Genomic DNA, 20,542 nt, shown 5'->3' on the forward strand with positions numbered 1-20,542 from the left:
GGACTATTAAACATGGGCTGCAGATATCAAAGAACAAAACGGTTCAGATGTTATTAAAAGGCAAGCTAAGCATGAACAGGGCTCCCACAGTGAAGCTGATGGGGAGCGCTGTCCGATATGCAAGAGCGACCAAATATTTAGGAATAATGTTAGAAGAACACTTATTTTTCACTGGGCACGTGAAGTATATTAAACATAAAATAAGAACCTTGTACGCCAAGCTCCGAAGGGTCATCAGAAAAGACTGGGGCATTAAAGGAAGAGCCCTTAATCTATTATATGATTGTCATTTTACTCCAATAGTTTGTTATGGAGCAGGAGCTTGGGTACATAGAATTGGAAATGTTATCATCAAAAAACATCTAACTCAAACACAAAGATTTGCTTTGTTAGGGATCACTTGGGCATGTCGGACGGTGTCCTCAGAAGCTTTACAGGTGGTATCTGGTAAATTACCAGTGCAATATGAGATATTAATATCTGGAATGGCTTATCTTACAAGAAGAAATATTAGGAAGACAATTGTGGGAATAAAGCTCATGTCCAGAAATAGGAAAAATTTATACCAAAGTTGATGTTAAGAATGAAAAGAAAAGAATACTGGAAGAAGTTGAAATTAGATGGCAAGCAGAGTGGGAAAATAATGAAAAAGGGTGCCAGACTTATATGTTCATTCCTAGAATAGACATAATTAATACAAAAAAGAAAGTCTGGCTCCAATTTGGCTTGCATGCCATGTTAACTGGTCATGGATTGGCCTTATGGCTTCATCAACTAGGGTAAAAAGATAATGGATTGTGCATGTGCGGTGAGCCTGAAACATCAGACCACATAATGTTGAACTGCAGCCAATATGTAGATTTTAGGATGGAATTAGAACTATCAGTTTGTATTCTGGAGAAGGAGAGACTCTATATCATGTTCACTGATAAAAGGTTATTTGTATATTTTAATAAATTTGTGATCGGAGTTTTTAAAAGGAGAATAAGAATGATGGATAGTAGAGGCACGCCTCCCCATGGCAGGGACGTCATCTGGTCCAATTAAGATTGGCAGAATAAAATCTCAAAGCCAATTCTTCTTGCACGAGGCTAAGTGGCCAAGCGATAGGTAATTAATTTGTTTTATTAATTGTTATTTATTTTAACTAACAAAATTTTAGAATTTCAAGAGATTTAGACACAGATAGGCTAAGGCCTAGGGAGTGCATTCTTAAATGGAGGTCAAAATGTGCACATTAACAAATGGACCATTGGCAACTCTCTATCCCTGCACACTCCACATTTCAGTGATTCTAGAAACAGGCACTTAAGAAGATTTTTCTTTATTTATTGATGCACCACGAGAGAGAGAGAGAGAGAGAGAGAGAGAGAGAGAGAGAGAGAGAGAGAATAAACACGTCGAACTGTTTAATATGTCTTCTTCACAACTACTCTGGAAGGAGAAGTCATGTGTTGATCACAATGTATTGTGATCCATTTGCATGCAAGATTGTGCAGGCAGATATGAAGTTTTCTGAGCAGTGCAGATGGTCTGCAAGAGTAGCTCATGGTGTCTTGTCAATGATATACAGGACTTTTTCTAGCAGGGATAGGGAGGTGATTATTCCCTTGTATAAGGCAAGGGTCAGGCCACACCTTGAGTACTGTATACAGGTCTGGAAGTCTCATTTCAAGAAGGATGTAGAGCTGCTGGAACGAATACAGAGAAGGGCAACAAGTTTAACGAAGGGAACAAAGGCTTGCTCTTATGAAAAAAAAAGGCTTAAGTTTTGCAAATTACAGTGTCTGGAGACAAGGCAACTGCAAGGTGATCTGATTGAGGTGTATAAAGCTTTGAATGCTTTGAGCATGCTCAATGCTGATGGAATTCTTCCTCTTGCTCAGAATAATCGCCTGAGAGGGCATAAATTCAAATTGAGGAAAGACGGTTGTAGGGTAGATGTGCGGAAGTTTGCCTTTAGCCAGCGGGTGGTTGATTGCTGGAACAAACTTCCATCTGTCATTGTAGAAGTTGATAGCTTAAATAGATTCAAGGCAGAACTAGACAAATATTTGGAGCGAGTGGATGGGTGAAATGAGAAGGCTTTTTCGCTGATGCTATATAAGATAGCTTTATTGCATCATGTGCCTTTACTAATCTAATCCTTTCTAATCACTATTCTCTCCTTGCACTTTAGAAATGCATCTGCTCATTTAGAATGCCAAGCTACAAATTATTCACTGATTCAGGTGATTTGTCATTTGCCACAGTATTCTGTTGCATCTCTGCCTCAGTATGGTGTGAGTCTTTGTGTGGTCTATTTCCTCATTCTGCTACAGCCTTCTTATACTCTTTTTATTCTGAATATCATGACCTCGTAAGTTTTTACTTCTGTTGCTTTGGTTTGTAGCTATCGTACTAATTGTTCCTCTTCCAATTCTGGTTTGATTCTGTCTGTATTCTTTGTGCTGTGTAGTTGGTTGCTCACACGCTGCTTTATTTTTTCCTAGATTGCAAGAGCTATCAGGTTCTTCATAACAATGATTGATCTTATTATGATGGAGTAATAATTCAGACACAGCATGAGTTTGTTAAGGGGGAAAGCCGTGTCTGACCAATTTGATTGGATACTATGATGTGGTCACAAAGGAACTGAATGCAAAAAATAATTTTGATATTATATACTAGGATTTCAAGAAAGCTTTTGATACCATTGCACATGGAAGGCTGCTGTACGCATTGGAACAGTAAGGCATTAAGGGCAAGTTGGTACAATGGATGAAAGGGTGGTTGAATGGGAGACAACAGAGAGTGGTAATCAACGAACACTTCATGGACTAATGTTATTAGTGGAGTCCTACAGGGTTCGGTATTGGGCCCATTGTTGTTTTGTATATTTATCAATGATATTATGAAGTATATCAAGCTTCTTAATGTTCAAGTTTGCAGATGATACAAAGGTTAGCAGGGTTGTTAATGACAGTAATGACAATATGCTACTGCAACAGGATCTAGAAAATTTGGGCAGATGGGCTGAGAAGTGGGAACTGAAGTTTAATATTGACAAATGCAAAGTACTGCATATGGATAGAAGTAACCCCAGAGAAATGTACCAACTGTGGTACTACACTTAGGGTGGTAGAAAATGAAAAAGATCTGGGAGTAATTGTAGTCAGAGTTTTCTGAGCAATGCAGGCAGGCTGCCAGAGCAGGTCATGGGGTATTGTGTCAATGATACACAGGAATTTTGCTAGTAGGGATAAGTAAGTGATTATCCCTTTGTATAAGGCAATGGTCAGGCCATGCCTTGAGTACTGCATGCTGGTCTGGAGGCCTCATTTGAGGAAATGACAGAGGTACTGGAACGAGTAAAGAGAAATGTAAAGAGGTTAGTTAGTGGAACGAAGGGTTGCTGTTACCAAGAAAGGCGTAAATTCTGCAAATTGCAGTGTCCGGAGATTAGGCACCTACGAGGTGATCTGATTGAGGTGTATAAGGCCTTGAATGGTTTTAGCAAGCTCAATGCTGATGGGATTCTTCCTGTTCCTTAGATTACAAACCTGAGGGGGCATAGATTCAAACTGAGGATAGACAGTTATAGAAAAGATGCATGGAAATTTGCCTTTAGCCAGTGGGTAGTTGATTGCTGGAACAAACTTCCATCTGCTGTTGTGGAAGTTGATAGCTTAAATAAATTAATTAAATAAATTCCAGTGCATTTTTAATATGCAATTTAAATTCTTATTTTCTAATTAATTTCTTAAATTCTATTAAATTTAAATCCTTGTGTTTTTTGTGGCAGGTAGACCACAAAAACTGGACAAACTTTTAGAGCAAATGGGTGTGTGAAATGGGACTCTTTTTTTTTTTTTTTTTTTTTTTTTTTGGCTAATGCTGTATAAGCTTGCTTTCTTGCATTATATGCCTTTGCTAATGCTAATCTCTGGTCTGCTATTCGTTGTTTATTGGCATCAACAGTCTTGAACCGTTTTTACTACTTGCTGTGTAGTCGCGTCCTGTACATTGTCATGTCAGCCTCTAGCTTCATTACTTTGTAGTATGCTTGCAATGCTATTGCTAATGCTAATCTCTGGTCTGCTATTCGTTGTTTATTGGCATCAACAGTCTTGAACCGTTTTTACTACTTGCTGTGTAGTCGCGTCCTGTACATTGTCATGTCAGCCTCTAGCTTCATTACTTTGTAGTATGCTTGCAATGCTAAAAGATTCTGGTGTAGCTAATAAAGTGGGCACTGAGTGTAAATATGTATTATTCTTATATATGCAGCAGTTCTGCTCTTCCAATATGCCAATAACTTCAACTTATATTCAAGTCAAAATGTTTTTAAGCATTACTTAAACATAAAAGCTCAGATCTACTTATTCCACTATTGATGACATTATGTCATTAACTTTCTACATACTTACATTAGGGGGCCAATTTTGTCTCCCTTTCCCATGGTTTTCAATGTTGTTTCAATTATTTTGCAACCTTCATTCCCAAACTGGTTACCTATAAAACAGTAAGAGCATCATTGTTTTCACCCTGCTGTTAAATGGTACACTGTCCTAAAAAACGTAATTAATCTTTGAAATTTTCATGGAATTCTACTGAATATAAGTTCTCAAACATTTATGTAAAATATAACTTTAAAAAAAAGTGAAACAGAAATTTTCAGAGAACTCTCGCAGAGACCACCTGCTATCTGATGGGGGTGCGGGATGAGGAGATCCAATAAGTCCCAATAAAAGCTGTCATAGCAGTGTCCTGTCTTAAATGTAGCTTAACTTTCCAGCAATGCATTTTTGAGTACTACAATACCAATGCAGCTTGTATCAGAACTGAAGTTAATTCTACAGTAAGTATTAAAACAAGTGCATTTTTCCAATGCAATTTAAATTGTTATTTTCTTATTAATTTCTTAAATTCTATTAAATTTAAATCCTTGTGTTTTTTGTGGCAGGTAGACCACAAAAACACAAAAAGAATTTATATACTTTTCATAATTTTATAAGCTATTTTTATAATTCAGAAATTCTAACTTCATCTACTGCATGGCAGTTGACATTTGATGTCAGCTGCCATGCATAAAATTTCATCTTTTAGCTTAATAAAATACATTAAAACTTTTTAAACTGGAAATGCTAGAACTTCAGGTTTTCCAAGTTTTGAAACCTAGTACTGCACAGTTCCACAGCTGGTAAAGTGCACAGACAGAACATTACCAACTGCAGAAGTATTATGCCACAGTCCAACAAAAAGCAAAGCTAAGATGCCACTTTGTAGTAATAATAGCATATCTTCAAGTATGGAAAACTTTCCTCAGCATCAACATCCTAGGCTTTAAGTAAAAAAAAAAAAAAAAGTAGTGACATTTCTATTAGTAAAATTAACACAATTCATCTCTTTATAGTATTAAATAGGTTTGGATATTAAATAGGTTTAGTAGCATTCGTTACCTTCTTATTTTGAATTTAACCAGTGATTTTTGAAATTTGACTCCCGGTGTTGGCGCCAATATTGCTGAACTAGCCGCCATATTGTAGTCGATAAGAAATAGCTTAACGTGTATATATATATATATATATATATATATATATATATCTCAAACTAAAAGCATAAGGTATAAAGTTAAACTAGATAGTGTAATATGAAGCACTGTATTAGGACTCTGTTAGCTTATTATAATTAATCAATTAATATTATTAACCTTATTAAATTTCATTGTTAATTAAATTGTATTTAAAAGGAAATCATGACCCAGACTAGAGCTGCGAAGCAAAGATCACAGACTAGCGAGAGTTCTGTGGCTTGGGGGAGAAACGAAGGGGCAATTCTCCAGCGCAACACAGTCTCAAAAAATGTGCGAAGTGTAAAATGTTTGCCGACCTTTCTAAAACAGGACATAATCTAGCCAACAATGATACTTTTGTGTGTGCTAGGAATCTAGAGTGTCAAAAAATTAGGCGCCAACTCAGCATTCTGATGGGCGTCTATGAGAGCTTGAGGTGTAGGGTAAATGTCCCCCGAAGAAATTAATATGAAGGGCCCATCAGGCTCTCAGCTGCCCAGCTCAATGACAGAGCTCACTCCTGTGCATCAGGCAACAGAGAGGCAATCTCCAAGGCAGAATGTGCTGGTCCCAAAGGAACTTGTTATTGTTAGTGACTATTGTCAGGGAGACAGGGAATATACTATTTAAGAAGGATAGGTGGAACAGGACCAGGATATGTTTGCCAGGGGCAAAAGTTGATGAGAGCAGATATCATCTTTTCAGGGCACAAAAGGTGATACTGTTGCACACTGGAACTAATGACATAGAGTAAGAGATCTGCAGATTTACTCAACAAGTACAGGTCAATGTTGAAAAAAAAGTTGCGAGTTAGTATTGAATGTGAAAGTGTCTGCAATTCTGCACAGACACGATAGGAGGGAGTATATGATGAGAGCCTTGTCAATTTTTTTGGCCCTGGAGAGATTGTGCAAGGCTCAAGGAGTAGAATTTTTTTTTTTTTTTTCAGCCTGGTCTGTGCTTGTTGACAGGAGAGACTGCTTCTACAGGGATGGCATACAGTTAAATAGAAATGGTGCAAGAATATTTGCTGATGCTATCGAGGCAGTGTTAGGTAGGTTGGAAAACTGCTAACGTGGGGGGATACACAGACTAAAAAGTTTTAACAGTGGCCGCAGGCAGAGGCAAAAGTTATTCTTGCACTGCGTCTATTACAATGGGCAGCAGACTGGAAAGCAAGGTAATGGAGATTTCCAGGACTGCTGAGAATCATAGTGGAACAAGTAAATACATGGGCTGTGTTAGAGTGGCTAGGAGCAGGAACAGGTGCATGTATACTTGCATGTACACCAATGCTAGGAGTAAAGTTAATAAATTTGATGAGCTTGAAGTGCTAGTCAAGACATCAAAGGCAGATATTGTTGGGATATCACAGACATGGTGTTACACAGATATAGGCAGTGCAGAGTTGGAATTTGGGGAGCACAGTGTGTATAGGCACCTCCGTAGCCAGGTGGGCAGGAGTGGCGGTGTGTAGCACACGCTTCTTGATTAGACCAGGGTTCGAGCCTGTGACCACCAAATACGGAGGATGTGGAAAGGTTAGGGAATGACCACCGCATATCCCCGGAGCAATATGGCCTTGGTTGCTAATGCTAAAAACCAAATAACAAACAAACAATGTGTATAGGAAGGGAGGAGGGGTTATGCTGTTAGTTAAGAAACACACAAAATCTAAGGAAGTGCATCCAATCTAAGGATGTTGGTAGACAATGCAGTGTTGAGTCTGTTTGGTGTGAAATAAGCACTGGGAAAGGAAAAATGAGAGTAGGTGTGTGTTATAGGCCTAATGAATCTGATGAGTATAATAGCAATTGTGCAGAGAAATAGTGGGCCAGTAAATCAGAATGTCTTATGATGGGAGATTTTAACTTTCCAGCTATTGACAGAAACTTGGGGGTTGGTCACTCACACATTAGCAAGACTTTTGTGGATTTATTGGATGACTGTTTTCTACAGCAACAAGTTCGAGAGGCAACCGGAGGGTGTAATACTCTTGATCTGATTATCAGTAGTGATTCTTCATGCATTAAGAATTTGCAGATAAAGGAACCACTGGGCGACAGTGATCACAATGTATTGATGTAAGAATTATTTCAAGATGTAACTACCATCAAGGCTAAAGGGAAGGGCTTTTGCTTTCGTAAAGGTGACTACAGAGGTCTCGGACAGTTTTTAAATTCTGTACAGTGGGATCAACTGATGATGTTACCAAGAGTGAATTCTAAATGGGAAGCCTTCAGGGACTTAATTTTGGAGGCTACTAGGCTTTTCATTCCAACTAAGAAATACTGTTCAAGGTTTAGGCCTAAATGGATGTCAGATGAATCAATGAGGATAGTGGCAGAGAAGAAGAATGTATGGGATGCATATAAAGTATCAGGCGATACAGAAGCCTATGGAAGGTATAAACTAGTCTGTAATCAAGTCACAAAGGAAGTTAGGCAGGCGAAGGCAGATTATGAGAAATCTTTGGCAAAGAATGTAAAGAAAAACAGCAAGGAGTTCTTTACTTATGTAAACTCTAGAAGGAAAGGGATGAATCAGATAGGACCACTTAACATAGATAGGTTGACTATTGATGATCATGCTCAGGTAGCTGATAAACTGAATGAGTATTTTGCATCTACATTCACACATGAGGAGTTATTCAATGAGGGAAGTGCCAGAAGTTTATCAAATGCTAACAGGGAGCTAAGTGATTTTGTAATAACTGAAAGCAAAGTGGAGGAGAAATTGTTGAAGTTAAACATAAGGAAGGCACCTGAGGTGGATGGGATCTATCCAGTTATATTTAAGGAGACAGCAAAGGAAGTAAGCAAACCATTAGCCATAATTATGAGAGCTTCCTTAGACTGAGGGGAAGTCCCCATAGACTGGAGGTGTGCAATTATATCACCAATTCACAAAGGAGGTTCAAAAGGTGACACAAGTAACTACAGACCTGTTAGTTTAACTTGTGTTCCACGGAAAATAATAGAATCACTGGTTAAAGAAGCATTGCAGGATCATCTAGACAAGACTGCAGTATTTTAGTATTAAATCAGCTCACACCAACCATAAGAATAAGCATTTACTGTAACTAGAATATTTATTTACATATTAAAATAAAATAAATATTTACAAAAAACTGCTATTATATTAAATATACATGTAAAAACATTAAAACTGTGATAAAATCCTTGAGATAAAATACACTAAAATAAACCGGATTAAAAGCGATAAAAACGATAAAAATCTCTGGAGCTTTCGGAAGCTTGCGCTCCCTTCCTCAGCAGTAACAAAACTTCCTGCAGCACGTCCATATATAACAGGCTCACGGTACCTATACACGTGGTGCAGTCGGCGCATGGTCTGGACTGGAAGCGGAAATAGCTCGGGAACGTGTTAAGCAAAACCGTTCATCCGTACTTAGGATAATAGTTTCAAACAGAGGATGCATACGCATACCTCTGTCCCTATTCATAATATTGTGGTCGGATGAACAGATTCGTAGGCTCTCGAGCCATTTACGGTTCCAGAACCCATGCGCTCGATCCATGATAACCGCATCCTCTGGGGAAATTTGATGCTGTTATCATGGATCGAGCGCATGGGTTCTGGAACCGTAAATGGCTCGAGAGCCTACGAATCTGTTCATCCGACCACAATATTATGAATAGGGACAGAGGTATGCGTATGCATCCTCTGTTTGAAACTATTATCCTAAGTACGGATGAACAGTTTTGCTTAACACGTTCCCGAGCTATTTCCGCTTCCAGTCCAGACCATGCGCCGACTGCACCACGTGTATAGGTACCGTGAGCCTGTTATATATGGACGTGCTGCAGGAAGTTTTGTTACTGCTGAGGAAGGGAGCGCAAGCTTCCGAAAGCTCCAGAGATTTTTATCGTTTTTATCGCTTTTAATCCGGTTTATTTTAGTGTATTTTATCTCAAGGATTTTATCACAGTTTTAATGTTTTTACATGTATATTTAATATAATAGCAGTTTTTTGTAAATATTTATTTTATTTTAATATGTAAATAAATATTCTAGTTACAGTAAATGCTTATTCTTATGGTTGGTGTGAGCTGATTTAATACTAAAATATGAATTTTCCCAACCTCAGAGGCCTTTTTCAGGATAAGACTGCAGTAATAGTTAAGACACAGCATGGGTTTGCCAAAGGGAGGTCTTGTCTGACCAATTTGATTGCTTACTATGATGTGGTCACAAAGGAACTGAATACTAAAAATAATTTTGATATCATATACTTGGATTTCAGGAAAGATTTTGATACTGTTGCACTTGAAAGACTGCTGTACAAATTGGAGAGATATGGCATCAAGGGTAAGATGCTACAATGGATAAAGGGATGGTTGAGTGGGAGACGACAGAGTGGTAATCAATGGACACTGCTCTTCACAGACAAATGTTATTAATGGAGTTCCCCAGGGTTTGGTGCCGGGCCCATTGTTGTTTTGTGTATTGATGAAGGAATATCAGGGCTGAATGTCGAAGTTTGCTGATGATACAAAGGTTGGCAGGGTTGTTAATGACAGTAAAGACAGTATGCTACTCCAACTGGATCTAGATAAGTTGGGCAAATGGGCTGAGAAGTGGCAACTGAAGTTTAACATTGACAAATGCAAAGTACTGCATATGGGTAGCAATAACCGAAGATAAATGTACCAACTGGGTGGTACTACACTCAGGGAAGTGGAAAGTGAAAAAGACCTGGAGGTAATTATGTAGCCAAATATGAAGTTCGCTGAGCAGTGCAGATGGGATGCCAGGGCAGGTCATGCAGTCTTGTCAATGATATACGTATAGGAATTTTGCTAGCAGGGACAGGGAGGTGATAATCCCGTTATACAAGACAATGGTCAGGCCACACCTAGAGTACTGTGTACAGGTCTGGAGGCCTCATTTTAGGAAGGATGTGACATTACATTGGCACGAGGTACAAAGGAGGGCAACACGATTGATGAGGGGAACAAAGGGGTGCTCTTACCAAGAAAGGCTTAAGTTATGCAAACTGCAGAACCTGGTGAGTAGGCACCTGCCAGGTGATCTGATTGAGGTGTAAAAGGCCTTGAATGGGTTGAGCAAGCTGAATGCTGATGGGATTCTTCATCTTGCTGATGGGGCACAGTTTCAAATTGACAAAAGATAGTTGTAGAATAGTTGCGGAAATTTGCTTTTGGCCAGCAGGTAGTTGATTGGTGGTCCATCTCTTGTTGTGGAAGCTAATAGCCTAAATAAATTTAACGCTGAGCTGGACAGGCATTTGAAAAGAATGGAGGGATGAAATGGGAGGGGGTTTTTTTGGCTGATGCTGCTTAAGCTTGCTTTCTTGCATCATATGCCTCTACTAATGCTAATAATACAAATGAGTGCTAAGTATGACCACAAAACTTCCCGAAGTTGGAGTAACTCATGCTCTGATCAGGTAATCTGACAATATCAGATTTCTGAAACCTAATACTATACTGGTACTATAATGTACTTTCTGATACAAAAAAGGACCAATGGAGTGCCAATGTAATGTCACTTCAGCAAACATATTTTAATAATGAGGATAAACAAATTCCTCCATGAACTAGAAAATATAATGCTTGGGTGAGGAAATTATCTGACATGATGAATATACTAAATTGCCAAGCTCTCAAAAAACTGTTGCATGACCAAAGTGATTTCTGGTATCAAATTCTAAATATAAAAAAATAATAAAAAACCTCAACTTTGCTTTTCATTTTTATATGAGTTGGCAGCTGAATGATGATATATCATAGTTTATATATTAATATCACATTTATATTGAGTTGAACAGTGGAGATCTTTTCTGGTTCTAAGTTCCCCAACTCAATGGCAGAATGCACTGTTCCCAAAGGAGGTAGTAATTTTCAGTGACTATTGTCAGGGAAACGGCAAATATGCTTGCAAAAAAAAAATAGGCGGAATAGAACCATTATATTCTGCCAGGGGAAAAAATAGATGACATTGGAACAGATATCACCTTTTAAGGGCATGAAAGGTGATACTTTTGAACACATGATCCCAGTGATATTAACAATACGAGATCTGAGGATTTAATTAACAAGTAAATTTGAGACAATGTTGAGAAAATGTCGCAAGTTGGGATGAAATTTGAAAGTGCCTACAAATAGGAGGAAATATGTTGTGCAAGAAGAATAAGTGGAATAGGCAGAGTATGTCTACCAGGGGCAAAAGTAGATGTTGTAAAGCAGGTCATCTTTTAAGGGCACAAAAGGTGATACTGTTGTATACATTGACACTGATGATATTATGAATAGGAGATCTGAGGACTTAACAAGTCTAGAGAAATGTTTGGGAAAAGTTGAGAGTTAGGACTGAATTTGAAAGTGTCAGCAATCCTGACCAGACATGATAGGATATGACATGCTGAGTGCCTTGTATCCATGTATTTACACTAGTAAATACATGGATACTTACATGTACACTAATTGTAATAAATTTATAAAAACGTTTATTACATTGTAAATAAATTTGATGAATTTGAAGTACTGGTCAAAATATCAAATGCAAACATTATGGAGATATCTCGAGATATGATGTCACTCAAACATAACAGATGCAGAATTGAATACAGGGTGTACAAAGTGTATAGAAAGGACACAGAAGAAAGAATGGGGGCATACTCTTAGTTAAGAAGCATATTAAATCTAAAGTGATGCATCCAGTCAACATGGATGGCCAGTGCAATGTTTAGTCAATCTGATGAGACATAAGCGCTAGGAAAACAAAAGTGAAAGTAGGAGTGTGTTATAGGCCTAATTACAGTGATGATAATAACAAACAGCTATACAAAGAAATTGTGGGCCAGTAAATCAGAATGTCTTACAATGGGGATTGTAACTTTCCAGATATTGACTGGAACGTGTGGGTTTGTCACTCACACATTAGCAAGATTTTTGTGGATGTATCGGATGACTGTTTTCTACAGTAGCTGGAATCAATATATTGTCCGACCAATCCTCAAAACACAAGGAGCGACATCAATTTCACAATTCAGGCCAATAATGAAAGCCTCATGTCTCCTCAAAGTCATGGAGAAGTGCCTTCTTCCCATCCTAACCAACCAGGTTCTGCCATGTGAATCACCATACATTCACTATGCCTTGAAACGCAGGTCCACCATTACAAACCTATTGCAAACCACCAATACCATTCTGGGGGCTCTACAAGATAGGACTGAGATGGCAATTGTTTATCTGGATATCCAGTCTGCATTCGACAGCATAGACATCCAGCCCCTCCTGCAACTTTGTGAGGATGGATACCAGATAAATGGCAATATACTGGAATTCTTGAAGTTGCTACTTACGACCAGGGTCCTTCATTTGACTGTGAATAAAAAATCTTTCATAAGGAAGGTTTGTGTAGGTGTACCCCAGGGTGGAGTTCTCTAGGGGCTCCTCTTTACGGCTGCCATCCGCCCATTCCTGTGTCAGCAAACAGAATTTATCAGTTATACAGACGACTTGAAGCTCCTCTATTGGATCAACGGGACCGCCCGACCTGATTCTGTTTCTGGAAACATTATCAACAGCCTCAAGAATCTGATTACATACTTGGCACAGTTCTCTCTTAAGATAAATCCAAAAAAACTGCACAAATGGTATTTTCCCTCAAATCAAACCCAACGCAACTAAACCTGGAAATCCACGGAACCCCCATCACCCCAGTCATCAAGCACAAAGATCTCGGCGTTATATTCGACCCTAAACTCCGTTTCAAACACCATGTTGCAGACATTCACAACAAGGTCTGCAGAGCAAGGTGGCTTGCCAAACAACACCTCCTTCATGTCACAGAGCCTGAGTACACGCTCCAATACATATACCGGTTTCTGCAGCCAGCCATCACCTACGGGTGATGGCTGGCTGCAGAAACCGGTTGCCCTCCGCTTGCTTGTGTCAGAAATCTTGGTGTCGGCAATGAAAACCACGCTAAAAACCATTGCATCTGATGAGTACTGGTTTCTTCGGTGGGTCCTCTTCAAGCATAAACTGCCACCACTCATACATACTTCAGATATCACCCAACTTCTAAATTACAGAAAAGTCTCCAAATGGATATTTGCCCTCCGCTTGCTTGTGTCAATTAAAATGATAGCGGGTGAAGTCAATACGCCAAATTTTTGGCAGATGTGCAATTGGAGGATCCCCCCAAAACTCTTAAGAGCCCTCCCCTCTCTGCAGTCTGTGGCGTGGAGGCTCAGAATAGGGGATAGATTCCTGCCCATGGAGATGCTCCACAACGTCCATGAGATAGATGTGGACTACAAAAAGTTCATAGAGGACAAATCGTACAGAAGACGCATCATCAGGGACCAGCTTTCGTCTTCAACCGAGTGACTGTCATAGTCTTTTCATGTGTCTTCATTTCACATGTTAATATTAATTTTATATGTAAAATATGTAATTATACGTTTTATGTCCTAATTTATGTATTAAGTAATTCTTCTTGTATAAGTTATTTAATGTTAACCCCCTAGCATTGTCGCTGTTGTGGGTATTATTGCATCAGGCAATCATGTAACCAATCACTGCCTGCAATAAAGATATTTAAATTAGGGATATTTAAAGATATTTAAATCAGAACAAGAGTATCTGATTATCAGCAGCAACTCTTCATCATTAAGAATCTGCAGGTAATGGCTCTCTGGGTGGCACTGAACACAGTGCTGATGTGGGACTTAAGAGGAAAGACATAACTACTGTCAAGGGTAAAAGGAAGGGCTTTTGCTTCTGTAAGGGTTACTACAGTGGTCTCAGACAGTTTTTGAATTCTACACAGTGGGACCATCTGATGATGTTACCAAAAGAAAATGATAAATGGAAAGAAGCATTCAGGGAATCAATTGTAGACACTACTAGGCTTTTCATACCAACTAAGAATTACCAATCTAGGCTTAGATCTAAATGGATGTCAGATGAACTGCTGAGACTTGTAACAGGGAAGAAGAAGAAAAATGCATGGGATGCATGTAAATTATCCAGTGATACAGAAGCCTACAGTAAATATAAACTAGTTGTAATCAAACCACAAAGGAGATTAGGCAACCTAAGGCAGATTACAAGATGTCTATTGCAGAGAATGTCAGGATATGCAGCAAAGACTCTTTACTCATATTAATAGTAGAAGGAAGAGGTTGAATCATATTGGCCCACTTGAAGATGGTTGAACTGCTGATGATGCTGTCCAGGTTGCTGACAAACTGAGTAGATATTTTGAATCTCTATTCATGCATGAGGAGTTCTTTACTGAGGAGAACTTCAGAAGTTAATCAGAATCCAACAGGAAGCTAAATGACTTTGTGATAACTGAGAGGAAAGTGGAGGAGAAATTGTTGACGATGGACATAAAAAAGGCACCTGGGTTGGATAGAATCTAGCCAATCATAATAAGGGAGCCCATTTATCTACGGTCAGTCATTAGGTGTTTTATGTGCTTCATTACATTTTAAGATGAGTGATTTTACTGAGTAGCACTTTGTATCAAATTGTTTAAAATTAGGGAGAAGTGAAACAGAAACCTACAAAATGTTAAAAATAGCTTTCAGAAAAGATATTACATGTCAGTCAGATTTTTCAGTGGCTCACAAGGTTTAAAAATGGCTGCTGGTCTCTCAAAGAGGATTCTCACTATGGCTGCCTTTCAACTTAAAAAAAAAAAAAAGTTGTTTTTGTTCAGTGAATTGTTTAATTGCTTGGATATGAACAATTAAATCAACTAAGCATGAGTTAACTATTAAATCAACAGTTAACTATCCATGAAATTGCTAGTAAAACTAGTATTTCTTATAGAACATGTCATTTTATGCCTTGCATCCTCAGTGATAATCAAAGACAGCAGTGAGTTCATACATTTTAGGATCTGTCAAGCACTGCTACTGACCAATATTTTTTTCTTTCATCATTTAAGGTGACGAATTTTGGGTGTATAGCTATGATGCATAAACAAAGGCCCAGTCCTCTCAGTGGAAGACCCCATCTTCTCTAAAGCCCAAAAAAGCAAGACAAACTGAAATCAAACATTAAGACCATGCTTAACATATTTTCTGACTTGAGGGAATTGATCATTATGAATCCATTCTACACAGTCAAATAGTCAAACAAGAATTCTGAAAAACAGTTTTAAATGATTTTGTGATGTTATTTGGAGAAAAGAATGGGGTTAAGGGAATCAATTCTGGCATCAGACAACGCCCCTACACATTCAGCACTTTCCATTCAAAAATTTCTTGTAAAGCACTCCATCACTGTGGTCCTTTATCTGCCATAGCCTCTGTATCTGTTAGCAATTCATAACTATCAAGTCCAGCATTTCACAAATGTTTCACACTGGTATCAAATATTACTATCCTTGCACTCATACCTATTTTAGTATTTAAATATACTACAAGGATAACTTGATTGCTATGCCTCTCCATACAGCTACCTTCCATACCAAGCGGTGAAACTTAAAAGTTTCACTTTATAAGACATCCATTGACAGAGTGATTCATACTGTACTCTTTTTTTTATTTTTATTTTTTTTGCTTTGTTCTTTCTCAATATTAGTATTAGTATTAGTAACGGCCGCATGGTGCAAGAAAGCCTATGGCTTATGCTGCACCAGCCAAAAAAAAAAAAAAAAAAATCCGAACAAAACAATGATAAAAAAAAAAATAATAAAAATAAATAAATAAATAAATAACTAAATAATAATAATTAATAAATAAAAAAAAATAAAATAAAAAATAAATAAAAAGGAAATTAAACCTATCATCCTATGTGCTTCCCTTACCCGAAAGTACTATCCAGATGCCCTTTGAATTTCCCCAAACTGTCGGCCTCTACCACCCATGAAGGCAACTTATTCCAGTAATTTATAACTCGCTGGCTAAAATAGAACTTCCTGCAATCCAATCTAAACATTTCCCCCCGTAACTTGAATTTATGTCCCCTAGTTCTAGCATCATTTATAATCTTGAAAATTTTGTCCTCATTCATTTTACTGATGCCTCTCAGAGCCTTAAACACCTCAATCAAATCTCCTCTAAGGTGTCTAGTTTCCAAACTCTGCAACCCACATATTCGAAGTCTTTCTTCATAAGGACGCCCTTTTGCCGATCTCACCAGGCGAGTTACCCTTCTTCTTTGCACCCTTTCAAGAAGCTCGATGTCTTTCTTCAGGTGCGGTCTCCATACTTGAACACAGTATTCCAAGTGTGGTCTAACATAGGCCTTATATAATGGGATTATCACGTCCCTATCTCTACTTGCAAAAGTTCGATAGATCATCGATAGGACACCATGGGCCTTCCTTGCAACCTGTTTACAATGCTCAGAGAATTTCATGTCTGACCGTATCGTAACACCCAAGTCCCTTTCCTCCAGTACTGGCTTTAGTTGAACTCCACCAAGTGAATAAGTTTTTTTGGGATTACTGTTTCCCAGGTGTAATACCTTACACTTTGTTGGATTAAAGCACAGCTGCCATTTTTCTGACCATTCCTGAAGTCTATCTAGGTCTCTCTGAAGAAGCTCAGCTTGACAGTGATCATTAACTACTCTCCCAATTTTAACATCATCTGCAAATTTAGACATCACGCCCTCTATCCCTTCATCAATGTCGTTTATGAAAATTAAAAACAACAGTGGTCCTAATACTGATCCTTGGGGAACCCCACTTCTTACATCAACCCAATCTGAGGAATAGCCATTTATCACAACCCTCTGCCTCCTGCCCTGAAGCCATCCTTCTATCCATCTAAGGATTTTCCCAGTGATTCCAACCTGTTCCAGCTTATAAAGCAACCGCTCATGTGAGACTGAGTCAAAAGCTTTGCTGAAATCTAAATAAACAATGTCGAAATTATTCCCTAAATCCAGCTCGTGAGTGACCCTTTCGAAATAGCGAACCAGATTTGTTAAACATGATTTTCCCTTTACGAAACCATGCTGAGTATCCTTGAGAATTTCAATTCGATCCAAATGATCCTGAATTCCACCCTTGATCATTGCCTCCATGATTTTCCCTACTACTGAAGTCAGACTGACAGGTCGATAATTTCCAACTTCACTTTTAGAGCCACCCTTATGTATGGGAGATACATTTGCACTTTTCCAATCCAAGGGAATCTCCCCAGTGTCTAATGAGGCTCGCATAATTAGCCTCAATGGTTCAATGCACTCGCTTGCCGCCTCTCTTAAGATTATAGGGTATATTCCATCAACTCCAGGAGCCTTACTGGTCTGTAGGCTCGAAAGTTTTTTCATTAAATAATCTTGCGAAATTTCAATATCATTAATTACATATTTTTTAACTTCGCTCCCACAATTTCCCTTTGCCACAAAAGGCTTTTCATTTGTAAATATCGATGCAAAATAACTGTTGAGTTCATCTGCAACGGCAGCTGGTGTATTTATTACTATCCCCTTTCCCTTACATAAAGGTCCGATCTGGTTTGTCCTGCTCTTCTTGGCATTTATATATGTGAAGAATTCTTTATCCCCCCTCTTTGCTCTGTTTGCTAGTGATTTCTCATAAACTGCCTTTGCCTGTCGAACCTTTTCTGTGGCTCTATTACACATCACCTTGTAGCTGTTATAGGCTTCAGTACTTTTTATTGTTCTGTAACCTTTCCATGCCACCTTTTTCTGCTCAAGTAATGCGGCAACTTCACTAGTCATCCAACTTGGAACCCTCCTCGTGGAGTATTTTTTTAATGGTATATACGCATTCAAGGCATCTGTGATTAATGTTTTAAAAGCGTACCACAGTTCAATTGTATTCATTCTCTGCGCGATATCTACCCAGTTAATAGAGGCCATGTAGTACCTTAAGGCATCGTAATTTCCTTTTCTGAAATTAAAGCCCATTCCTTTGCCTTTTACTTCTGCTACCTCTCTCGTCATCATCCACCGTAGAACTCTGTGATCACTTCCTGCTACTGGTTCCTCTACTGTCAGCCCTGTTATGTCATCTGATTCATGTGTGATGATGAGGTCTAGGATATTCTTTTCTCTAGTATTTTCCCTGACATGTTGATACAAATAACAGTCATCTAGTTGATTTAAAAATTTTGTTCCCCATGTCGAGTTTCCTTCCCATTTACAACAATCAATTAGAGGCAGATTGAAATCACCCATAATATGGCATTGACGCTTACTTGCCCATTCCATTTGCATGTAGAGGCTTTTGTCATAATCTTCACAATCACCTGGTCTGTAGATTACTCCTACTCGCATTATACCTTTGTTTCCAACTATCTCACACCATACAGACTCTATGCTAGCATGTGAAACGTCTGAATCCGGGAAAGCTATCGTCGCACTCAGGCTGCTTCTGATAAGAAGCATTACCCCACCACCCCTTCTATCTAACCTATCCTTCCTAAATACATTATACAAGCCGTACTGAAACTCATCATCCCCAATTTCCGGGTGGCACCACGTCTCTGTAAGCCCTATTATGTCCGCGTTACTTGTTTTAACCAGCAGTTCGAATTCGCTCATTTTATTGACGACACTTCTAACGTTACTGTATAAACAATTAAGATTTACTGTTCTTGTATATTTAACAACCCTAACACAACCCTTGAAGTTTTTTAGGCTCTCTTCCCTGGCATTAGCTACCCGCCCACGTGAAACGTTTGTGCCCCCAGAACATCTAGATAATACGTCCAGTTGGGGTAACAGATAAGAACTCTTGAGGTATGTGCAAGAGTTACTTTGACCAATATTATCAGATAAACGCGTGTCAGTATTACCCACATCCCCCCTAACTAGCAGTTTCCCTGAACCTTTAAGGTATCCTCAATAATACTGGCAAAAACTTTTGCACCACCTTTGTTTAAGTGTATCCCGTCTCTACAAAACAAATTCCTTCTACCTACAAGTGTGGGCCATGCTGATAGAAATTTACCCCCTAAAGCCTTGCAGATTCCTTCAAGTCTTGAGTTAATCCACAAGGCTCTTAACATATAATCCCTCCTATCGTGTCTGGGCAGAATTGCAGACACATAGACATTATGGCCTAGCTCGCGACATTTCCTCAGCATGGTCCTGTATTTTTCCAACAAATCGTCAGATCGTGTACGTTTAATATCATTTGTCCCCACATGAATAATAATATTTTCTTTACCCCCTTTAAAATCTGACAGTCTGTTGGTGACATCATCAATAGTTGCTCCCGGCAGACATACCCTGGTTCTCCTCCACCTATCTTTATTTCAAAAAATATTCCCCGTTTCCCTGACAATGGAGTCTCCTAATAATATAATGTCCTTTTTAACCAGAGTAGTTTGCACTTGGTTTTTCTGTTTTGAGGCTCGAATCGGGTGTGCATCACTTGGTAGATTGCTGGAGTTTTGAGTCCCTGACGAGCTCCCAGATGCATTATTTTCGAGGGCAAGCACTCGTTTTTTCAGGGACTCAAATTGTTCCCTCAGTGCACCAAATTGTAATTTAAGATCGGTGCACTCCTTACATCGATCACAAAGAAAAGAATCCCCAGGTGAGGTAGGATTAGTCACCAGGTCGACCTTGGAAAACATTCCACAGGTTCCACAACGGATTAAATCATGACTCACCCGTAAATCGCCATCTGCTATTTCCGTGTGAGTCACGATACCCTGTGACGTGTTTAAGGCAGATCTCGTAACTACCATTATAAAATTAAATAATTATCAATGAAAGTAACTTTAAAAAATTATATCTATAATATTATTAAAATCAAACAGTTACAGGAAAACCTATAACAAAATAATCCAACAATATCTAAATAAATCAAATATTTAAAAGCACTATCCAAAAGTAAACCACTTAACTGAGGAGCCCTGTCTAAGCGCGTCCGCTCACCTCGAATGCCAACCTCGAGATCCTAACAAGTGAACAAGTGAAGGGCTAGATATTCATCTAGCCCTTCACTTGTTCTTTGTTTTAAGCATTTCCTTACTGAAATATTGGTACA

The 20,542-nt window shown here is 38.6% G+C and overlaps 1 protein-coding gene across 4 annotated transcripts in view; it reads right to left on the bottom strand.

Annotated features, from left to right (window-relative positions):
- LOC150085522 (ran GTPase-activating protein 1-like) overlaps positions 1-20,542 on the bottom strand; it is a 384,391-nt gene that overhangs the window by 175,183 nt on the left and 188,666 nt on the right. For all 4 annotated transcript variants that reach the window (XM_090374091.1, XM_090374088.1, XM_090374089.1 and 1 more), the window contains exon 9: positions 4,410-4,494. In XM_090374091.1, the coding sequence (XP_090230217.1) occupies positions 4,410-4,494 (85 nt within the window). The remainder of the gene's footprint in view (positions 1-4,409; positions 4,495-20,542) is intronic.

This window comes from Mastigoproctus giganteus, chromosome 5 (genome assembly GCF_048544385.1).
Source record: "Mastigoproctus giganteus isolate SK-2022 chromosome 5, ASM4854438v1, whole genome shotgun sequence".
In the NCBI taxonomy this organism is placed as follows: Eukaryota; Metazoa; Arthropoda; class Arachnida; order Uropygi; family Thelyphonidae; genus Mastigoproctus; species Mastigoproctus giganteus.